We start from the raw sequence: 10,765 nt of genomic DNA, 5'->3' as shown, positions 1-10,765 counted from the left end.
GAGAGAGAGAGAGAGAGAGAGAGAGAGAGAGAGAGAGGTGGGGAGAGAGGCAGAAGCGAAGCTGCCTCTCCGAGAGGAAGATGGAAAAGAGAGCGACCTCACGCCGGAAGCTGAAGATCAGCCTGCCTCAGCGGATGGGGGAGGGAGTGGGCGTGGCTTGTCTCTTAAAGAGACAGAAAACCATAACAGAAGGACTGTGAGTAAATGTAGAATGTTCTTATGTGGGTGTCTTATTCCAAACAACTTACTTCCTGCCAAATTAATGCACCAAAAGTGATCTTATATTTTCCTGTGAATTTTAAAGTTAAATATTGATGAAAATAATTTTAAAGTCTTTTCACTACCTCCTCTACCCCAGGTCTCTCTATGAAGTCCAGACTGGCCTCAAACTCAGTTCTCCTGCCTTAGTTTTCTAAGTAGTCGTATTATAGACATGCATTGCCAAGACTAGCTGCTTATGTGTTTTCATAAGCTTAAAATCTACATTGTTCTTTCAAAATACAATTGTAGCATTATATTCATATATGCTTATGAGAATTGGCACACTTTAATCTCAAAGACAATTTTATCAGAGAAGATAAATTTAATTTTTTGGTTTAATGTTATAATTATTTATGGATATGTGTATATCTTCATAGACTATAGAAGACCCAAAACCATTTAGATTGCAAACACGGACTCATGAAAATACCAAGTCTTATGAGCAACTAAATGATAAGGGAAAATCAGATACCGTGAAAAATACCTCTGTCCAGGAAACACCCTATGTACTCAGAAGATCATCTAGACTGGAAAAACTGAAAGCAAGCGGAGATGTGGCACATACAGACGTGTTGAAAATGCCAGAAAGTATTTCATCAAAACCACTTAGTTGTGAGGATCAAATGCGTAACATATTTGCAACTGAGAATTCCAGGTGTGTTGTTACATAGATATTCTGGAAATCTAATGGATAATTGGGTGCTGGAGGATGTTAGAGGCAGTGTCAACTTACCCCTAAGTAAAAAGCATTTTTCTATTGCTGTTTTTAATTTTGCAGTTTTTAATCAGTCCCCCCACTACATAGCAGGTTCCTTCACCCCTCACACTCCTGCAGAGAGCCTCCCTCCTTCCCATATGCAGTGAATAGAGTGGATAGTGACATGCCAGCTTGGGAGTGGAGTGCAGGAGCCTGAGAATCCTCACATTTGTAGGGAACTACACTGAAAATAACTAAAAGACTGGCATGGGCTTGGCTCTCACGGGGGTATCTATAGCTCACTTAAGGCCCCATCCCATGTTTAAGTTGCTTTGTCAGTTGAGAATAACTCAGTAGCTATCATTGGTTTTCAATAGTTGTCAAAGTTTTATGTGATTCTCCATGACTGCTTATAAAAATTGCAATTATTTAATAAGTCAATTTTTTAAAGAATGCAGGGTTCTGTCTTAAAGACTGACAGTAAGAGGGAGATTATGCATTTATCCAGATTCAAGAGTGAACAGAGAAAGAAAAATGATCAACTTAAAATAAAAAATGGTGAGACATTTTTTGAATATTTTTTCATTTCTTTACATAGCTTATAGAAACAGAATTGAAGTAGAACAATTTATAATAGTACCTCAGTTTTATTGATGAGTTAACAATTTTAGTGATGGTAAGTAAGACTTTACCTACTAGCACACATAACTTCTTAGTAGCATAAATGGGATTTGAAATTAAATGGCTGCCAGGGTAGTATTGGTTTCTATACTTTCCTCTATAGAGAACAGCTAGATGATAATTTCATATTTGAATATATGGCTAACACAGCAAAAGACTGACATTGCATACCAAAAACAGGAGTAGAGACATGAGAGGACAAATTGCTGTTTCTATATAAGCTGTAAGATTGAATTAAAAAGTTGTGTTACAATCAGGGTGGTGGTGGCAGCTCACGCCTTTAAGCCTTTAATCCCAGCACTCAAGAGCCAGAGGCAGGCAGATATCTGTGAGTTCAAGGCCATCCTGATCTACAAGATCTAGTTCCAGGACAAGCTCCAAAGCTGCAGAGAAATTTTGTCTTGAAAAAAAAAAAAGTTCTATTACAATAAAATAATATAGAAACTCAGTTAAAAGTCATAGTGACCTTGACAAAATTGAAATATGGGCAATAGATTGCATCTGTTTGAATTTTCTGAATCTGTTTCACATTGTGTCTTCTTTAGAATGTATTTCGACAAATGTTTAAATGTATATAGTCAGTAGTATCATTCTTTTCCCTTATACCTTAATTTTTGTTTAAATGCACTCGTTAGGAACAAACTCCCGTGAAACAGTAAGAACAGAGAAGAGGAAGGGTGTCTGCGGTCTTGCTGATGGTACTCTTCACACCTCTATTCTTGTCTCTAAACTCACTGAGGTGTATACAGTTTAAATAGTGCAATTTTTAATGTCAAAATATTAATACCTAAATCTTTACTGTTGATACTGGCTTTAAATTTGAAAATTATTCACTACAACGTAGATTAACAATCTCAAAAGAAAATCTTATACAGATCATTTTAACAGATGTAAAGAGGGCATTGGATAACATCAAACCCTCACTTCTAGTCAGAATTTCAGGAAACAAGGATAGAAGAGTTTCCTCAACTTGACACAGGCGTGTATGAAAACCATATGACTAGTCTAATCATTGATAAGATAATAAATGCTTTCCCTCTGTCTTGTTTAGGGTTTCTGTTGCTGGGACAAAGCTCCGTGATCAAAAGCAACTTAGGGAGGGGGTTTCTGATTTGTTTTGTTTTCTTATGAACAAATTTCAAGTCACAATCTTCACCACCAAGGGAAGTCAGGGCAGAAACTCAAGGCAGGGACCTGGAATCAGGAACTGAAGCATATAAGCCTTGGAGAAACTCTGTTTACTGTTTTGTTCCCCATGGCTTGTTCAGCTTGCTGTTTTAGGCAATTCAGGACCACCTACCCAGGGGCAGGACCACCCACAGTGAGCTGGAATCTTCCGTATCACTCATTAGTCCAGAAAATGCTCCCACAGACTTGCTCACAGGGTAATCTGGTGGTGGCATTTTCTCAACTGAGATTCCCTCTTCCCAAATGACTCCAGCTTGTGTCAAGTCAATAAAAAAGTAAATAGCCAGGATATCCCCTAATACCACTAATAAAAGTATCTATTCTCACTATTTCTTTAGAACATTGTGAAGTTCTAGCTAGTTATTATGTAGAAAAACAAAAAGCAGTAATATTAAGAGTGGATTTAGTCACAAACACAATTATGTATGTCAACAATTTGATGGAATCTATGATAAAAGCTACCTTACCTCTGAAACTGTAAGCCAAAATAAGCTGTTCTTTCTTAAGTTGCTTTTGGTTATGGTGTTTTATCATAGCAACTGGAAAGCAACTAATATATCTACTGTCATTTAATTCAGGAAAGTTTGTAGGGTACAAAATATGCAAATAGCCTATATTATAGCAATAAATAAAGTGAAATTTGAAAACTACCATTATAATAGCAAAATGTATATTTAGAAATGAATTTTATTAAAAAAAAGTCGAATCACTAAAACTTACCAAAACAAAAAAAGACCTAAAGAAATCAAAGAAAATTTGATGAACAGAAGAGAACTATTATTAAAGTGCTGCTTTTCAGATTTGTGGTTTGTATAAAATCCTAGTTAAACCCACACAGAGACTCTTCTGTCTTTTCTTTCCCCCACCCCCATGTCTGTGCACATGCACACATGCACAGGTTTAGGCAGAGGAAAAAGGTGCACATGTTCAGGTACATGTCAAGGCCAGGGGACAGCCTCTCACTGGCCTGGAACTTGCCGAAGAAAGCTAAGTTGGCTAGCTAGGAAGCCGTTAGGAGCCCTGGTCTCTGTCTTGGATCTAACTCAGGTTCTTATGCTTGCTAGGCAAGCACTGCTGACTGAGCCATCACTCCAGCCTTCTCTCCACTCCATTCCCCTTCCTCCCTCATCTCTCTCTTTTCCTTTCTTTTTATAAGATTACTATTAGTCAATTTATTTTTAAATGCAAAGGACCTACAACAGCAAAGTGACTGGAAATAAAATTTGAGAGCTATTCTGATCAAGCTTTAGGAATTTTGTAGCTATCATAATAAAAAATAGCATGACACTGGTATCAGTAGGAAAATAGGTCAAGGAAATTAAATACAGTCTGGAAATAAACATGCAAAACTACTTTTCTGAAGTGAAAAGACAATGTGGAAAATGAGTCAATATTCATATGCAACAAAATATTTCTACTTGTGTGTTTTAAAAGTAGTGTTGAATTTTACTTTGGCTGACAAGTTACATGAAGATTAACTTTTCAGTATAAAGATTTTGAAAGGCATGTGTAGTGTTGGGCCCTGGAGAAGGGAGGTCATGAGAAATGACTATTCTGGGGTCTCTTAAATGCCCTGGGTGTTCAGCAAGGTCTGTATACTCAGACTCCTAGGAATGCAAATGTCTCCTAGCCCTGTGTGAGAGCTGGCAATTCTCTACTTACTCATTAGTTGTTCTTGCTTAGCCTTATGGAAAAGGCTCCTCTTTGTGTTTATGTAGGCTATATGCATGTTTCTGTGCAGGTATGCCTGTCTGTGTGTATGCACGTGGAGACCAGATGCTGATGTATGTGTCTATTCCTATTGTTCCCCGCGTTATTTTTCACTTACTTTGAGGTTTTTGTTTCTGATAACCAACTAGCTAGTCTGTACCTCCCCACCTCTGGGGTCAGGCACATGCTGCTGTGCCTGGCCTTTACATAGGTGCTGGGGATCCAAACTCAGGTTCTCACACTTGCTTAGCAAGCACTGTACTCATTGAACCATCTCCCCAGCCTAAATTATTCTTATATTGTTGTGATATGAGCGGCGGGGCTGCGTCCCCAGCACCCAGCCGCCCGCATTGCTAGGTTATGCCCCGAAATTATTACACTGAAACTGTGTTTTTTTTAAACACTGCCTGGCCCGTTATCTGTAGCCTCTTATTGGCTAGCTCTTACATATTGTTCTAACCCATTTCTAATATTCTGTGTAGCCCACGAGCTGGCTTACCAGGGAGGATCTTAACCTGCGTCTGTCTGGAGTGGGAGAACCATGGCGACTGCCTGACTCAGCTTCTTTCTCCCAGCATTCTCTCTGTTTACTCCACCCACCTATGTTCTAACCAATAAAATGGGCCAAGGCAGTTTCTTTATTATAATTAACCAATGCCTTCCTCCATCATTATATGCGAGCAGTTTACTTAACCAATGACTCAAGGACACCCATGTAGATTTTTGATACCTTTCCTTTATTTCCTCTTCTGTGGTACCCCACTTGCCACATTAAGTTCTAGATACAACTGTCTCACCAAACTCTGATTCTGTTTCTAAGATTAATGGGGTCGCCTTACTTTGTAACACCCTTCCCCTGTACCAATATTCTCTGAAAGTTCATCTGAACAAAATTCATAGGGACCTTGGGGCTCACTGCATTCGTTTCTCTAAATGCAGGGTCATAGATCTAAATTGCCAATTTTCTTATGGTGTAGGAGGCCCTTCTGTTTATGTGTTGCTTTCATTGGTTAATCAATAAAGAAACAGCTTTTGCCTGATAGGGCAGAACTTAGGTAGGCAGAGAAGACAGAACTGAATGCTGGGAGGAAGAAAGCAGAGTCAGAGAGCCACCATGGAGCTGCTGGGTCAGATATGCTGAATCTTTCCTGGTAAGCCATGACCTCGTGGTGATAAACAGATTATTAGAAATGGGTTAAATCAAGATGTGAGAGTTAGCCAATAAGAGGCTAGAGATAATGGGCCAGGCAATGATTTAATTAATATAATTTCTATGTGGTTATTTCAGGTGTAAGCTAGCCAGGCGGCTGGAACAAACAATGGGCACTGTCTCTATCAACATTTGGCACCCAGTGTGGCCAACTAACGCCATGTAAAACTTATGTAAGAGGGCTTAAAAAGGAATTCTAGGAAGAATAGCCAGTGCTCTTAACCTCTGAGCCATCTCTCCAGCCCCAAGATTGAGCGTGCAGCACATAAACCCTTTTTATCTGAATTACAGCCAAATCTGCCATGCAGAGCATTGTGGAGCTGGAAACATTTCTGTATATGGCGGCAGGAATCTGCCATGCTCTCCTGCCTGCCCTGGCCTAGTAGACTGATCCGCTGTCTTCCCAGGCAGGAAGAGCCGAGCCACGGGCATGTTCTCGACCCCAAGTGGGAACAGAAACATCCCGGGGTCCACAAATGCCATTGAAATGCTTAATAATTGGCATTTGTACTGGCAGCACATCCCAGGAAGCGACATTTTAAAACCATGTGGCCTTTTTCCTGCTACGGTGCTGAGTCAGGAAAATTTCTGGGTGCCATTCTGTAACAAGAGGAGTGGGCTACTTGTCATCCCAGCCACCCAGTTTTTTTACACCCAAAAATAACCACACAGAAACTGTATTCATTAAAACACTGCTTGGTCCATTAGCTCAGGCTTCTTATTAACTCTTATATTTTATATTAGCCCATTATTCTAGTATATGTTAGTCACATGGTTCAGTACCATTTTTAGCAGGGCAGATCACATCCTGCTTTTTCAGTGTCTGGATAGGACTGTGGAGGAGAGCTTCCTTCTTTTCAGAATACTCCTGTTCTCCTTGCCCCACCTCTACTTCCTGTCTGGTTGTCTCGCCTATATTTCCTGCCTTGCTACTGGCCAATCAGCATTTATTTAAAACATAATTGACAGAATACAGAATTGTCCTACACCAGATTATTTTGGATTCTAGATTTAGAGGGTGCAGTCCATGGATGATTGGACCTGTAATAATGGCAGAAGCACCCGGGGGACAAATCTACTTATGTTATGAGCAGAAAGCATAAGAGAAGGTCTCCTTTGCCAATATACCTCCAGTAACCTGACTTCCTCTTAGTAGACCCAACCTCTTAAAAGCTCTACTATCTCCTAGTAACTAAAAAACTAAGCTTTTACCTCATGGACCTGCAGAGACATGCAGATAGATAATATAGCAGACAGTAAATAATTCTAGATTTAAGTAATCCTTTGCTTAGAATTTTTAAGAAAATCTGTCATCTTTTATGAGCACTTTTGTAAGGTTTTAATCAATGTATATTCTATATCATGAGTTTTAGTTTACTACAAATATTTTAAAACTAACACATCTTTACTTTTTTTATATTTAGATAAAATTACAGTAATGCTAATGGATAAAATACTCTTTAATAATGTAATATATCCACTTTTAATATTGACTAGATTAATCATAGTCTGTCCCCCGCCTTCTGCCCCATTTTGACAAATGGTTTCTCTGTGTAGCCCTGGCTGTCCTGGAACTCACTTTATAGACTAGGTTGTCCTTGAATTTAGATCCACCTGCCCCTGCCTCCTGGGTGCTGGGATTAAAGGTGTGCACCTTTGTTCTTTCTCTCATTTTAGGAAAAGGGAAGATGAATAAAATGTGTCCTTGTAGTATAAACTGGAGAAACGTTTTTGGAGAGAATTTACTGTATAAAGCTGCTCTCCATGATGATGTTGATCTGGTTCGCTGTTGCATAAAAAATGGTGGAAATGTCAATCAGCTGAGTTATGCTGGTAAGTCAAGGTTACTACCCACAGTTGTCTAGGGAGCCATCTGTTGTCTCAGCTGAACTGCCCACATTAGAGTATGACAAAGTGAGCCGAAGGCAGTATGCTCTCCAGTAACTTTCTGGCTCCTCATTATTTCTCAAGGAAGAGAATTAGTTGAGTGGTGGAAGAACACTCCATTTCTCATTAAAGATGTCAGGCAGGCCGTGTGCAGTGCATTTACAGAAAGAAGGCTGGTTCCTGGTGCTCACTTTACAAGAGTGCTAATGTGAGACTTAACCTTGAATGGAGGTAAGATGAGACCAAAACTGGAAGTAACTAATGTTAACCAAATCTCAAGGGAAAATTTGTAGTAATGGCAGGGATACAGAAGGTGTAAGACCGGGGAAACAGGCAGAATAGAATATGAGGTAGAAGGTGGATAGATTACTAAGGAAGGAAGCAATTTTTCCTTGTGGCCGGTTCTGCAGTACTTCCTTCTGTGGAGAATCTTACATGTTTTCTAGATAGGACTGATTGTAAAGATAACTTGTGTGTTAGTGTATAAAGATACTTATGTGAACAACAGTGGGCCAGTCTGCGGGTGCTTTGGAGTATCTATACTTTTCCTTTAGCTTCTAGATTGCCTATTTATCAAACAGTGCAGAATCTCTGGTGCATAAATGATGGCATAGTGCAACCCATGGTTGAGCAGGTACTGCTCCAGTACTTAGAATATGAAGGCCTGGTTTTGCAATGTGGTCATAGTTTAAAATGATTTTTGAAATGATTGATTTTTATTTAGATTGATTGATTCAGTGTGCATGTATGCATGAGCGTGGGTGTGCATGCACACTGTAGCAGCGCATGTGTGGACATGAGAGGAAAATTTGTGAAAGTCAGTTCTCTCCTTCTACTCTGTGGGATCCCAGGATTGAACTCAGGTTATCAAGGTTAGCAGCAAGCACCTTTATCTGCTGAACTGTCTCCCTAGCCCTTAAATCATACACTTAGATTAATAACTAAGATTCTATAAACCTTACTCTTCTGCTTGCAAGAGATTTACTCTTTAAATTTTTTTAATTAATTAGCTAATTTTCCCAGCTTATTCAGAGTTTCCCTGCCTCTTCTCCCAGTCTGTTCCCTCATCCTCCTCCCACCATCCACTCCTCCTTTCTCTTCATAAAAGTGCAGGTCTCCCATGTATATCAGGCAGCCATGGCATACAAAGTTACAGCAAGACTAGGCATCTCTTCTCCTATTAAGGCTGGATAAGGCAACCCAGTAGGAGGAAAGGGTCCCAAAATCAGGTAAAAGAGTCAGAGATAGTCCCTGCTTCCACTGTTAGGTGTCCCACAAGGAGACCAAGCCACACAACTGTAACCTATGTGCAGAGGGTCCAGGTCAGACCCATGCAAGTTCTCTGGTTGGTGGTTCAGTCTCTTTGAGTCACCATAAGCCCAGGTAATTTGAGTCTTTGTGCTTTTCCACGGTGTTCTTGGCTCCTCTGACTTTCTTAATCCATCCTTCCCGTCTTGCACTGGATTTCCAGAGGTTCACTAAATGTTTGGCAGTGGGTCTCTGTATCTATATCCATCAGGTGCTGGTTGAAGCCTCTCTAATGGCAGGTGGACTAGGCACCAGACTATGAGCATAGCAGAATAACGTTAGAGATAATTTCATGGACTTGTCTTTTGTCAGTTGTATTTGATTCTATCCTGGATCTCTGAACTGCCCAGCCTCTGAGCCCCTACCCTCACATCTACTCTCTTGATTTTTAAGGGATTTGTAGTCCTTCTTCAGTACTTAGTGTTTCTTGAGTTTGAAAGTATCTCTACATGCAGCCAGATTTGACTCTATGAGTTTCCAATTACGTCTTAATGTATTTTTTCATTCCCCCTTTTCTTGGGACAGTGTTAACAACCTTTCTGGCTGTTCCCTATGTATCTTCAGCCAGTTTCCTCACTTCCCCAGGCACTTCCATGACCTTCCTGAATTAATTATCATTATTTTATTTTCCAAGCTTCTCAGACTCTTATTATTCATCTTTCCTCTCTGTTGTGCATCATATCTCTATTTTTACTGTTTGCTGTCATATTTTTTTAGAGCCAGAAAACAGTGTTTCCACAAAGTAGTCAACAAGCCATTTTCATCAGAAATTAACTACATCTGTTTAAAAATACTAATTTAATTTCTCTCTCCTCCCTCTCTCCTCCCTCCCCCTCCCATCTCGTGTGTGTGTGTGTGGAACACACAAATCTGTATTTTAGCAAGTTGATCAGACGATGTTTATCTTATAAAACAAGAGCTGTTAACACAACATGATGGAAATCAATGTTGAGTGCCTTAAAACGAAACTGCCTACCATGTGCTTAGGAATGTAGACATCACAGGCAGTGTCTGGTTGTTGGTGCTTCTGGGCTTGACTGTCACAGCAGAATAGGAAAGGTGTATGCCACTTTCTGAGAACTTTTAAAGGTAGATCTGCTCTTTTGGGCCATTATTTTGGTCTAGGTGGGTATACTATTCCTGGCAGCAAGGATGAAGTGTTTGTTGGAACCTGTTGGCCAACAGCTTAACTGTCTAGATACTGTAAACTTTGTTTGGTGGCAAGATGTGGCCAGTTGAAATTCTGCTTTGCCCATTGTTTGGCCATTTCATATAGATTGTCTTTATAGATGTATATATTTTAGGAACTTTCTACTCTGTTAGGTTTCCATACTAACCCTCAAATGGCCTTTAATTTTAACTACTTCTTAGTGTAGGAGATTTTTCTGTCTCTGTGTTGCTTTCATTGGTTGAATAAAGAAACTGCCTTGGCCTTTTGATAGGACAACACTTAGGTAGGCGGAGTAGACAGAACTGAATGCTGGGAAGAAGGGCAGATGGAGAGCTGCCATGGAGCTGCCAGGTCAGATGTGCTAAATCTTTCCTGGTAAGCCATGACCTTGTGGTATTAAACAGATTATTAGAAATGGGTTAAATCAAGATGTGAGAGTTAGGTGAGCATCCAAACTGCCTAGGCTCCCACAAAGCCAGTACGTGCAGTAGGATCAAAAACCCATTGCCATTATTCTTGAGTTCTCAGTAGTCCTCCTTGTCCGCTATGTACTAGACCTGGATAGAGGTGGGTGGTCCTTGGACTTCCCACAGGGCAGGGAACCCTGATTGCTCTTTGGGCTGATGAGGGAGGGGGACTTGATTGGGGGAAG

General features: G+C 40.1%; 1 protein-coding gene across 1 annotated transcript in view; it reads left to right on the top strand.

Moving 5' to 3' along the window:
• The window catches only part of Ankrd31 (ankyrin repeat domain 31), a 146,143-nt gene that overhangs the window by 60,312 nt on the left and 75,066 nt on the right, over positions 1-10,765 (top strand). Inside the window, exons 9-11 of the mRNA XM_050153809.1 lie at positions 639-916; positions 1,440-1,516; positions 7,425-7,580. Coding sequence (XP_050009766.1) covers positions 639-916; positions 1,440-1,516; positions 7,425-7,580 — 511 coding nt within the window. The remainder of the gene's footprint in view (positions 1-638; positions 917-1,439; positions 1,517-7,424; positions 7,581-10,765) is intronic.

This window comes from Alexandromys fortis, unplaced genomic scaffold, assembly GCF_014885135.2.
Source record: "Alexandromys fortis isolate MF-2015 unplaced genomic scaffold, M_Fortis_MF-2015_v1.1 scaffold_79, whole genome shotgun sequence".
Classification (NCBI taxonomy): Eukaryota; Metazoa; Chordata; class Mammalia; order Rodentia; family Cricetidae; genus Alexandromys; species Alexandromys fortis.
This window is presented reverse-complemented; position numbering and strand designations above follow the sequence as displayed.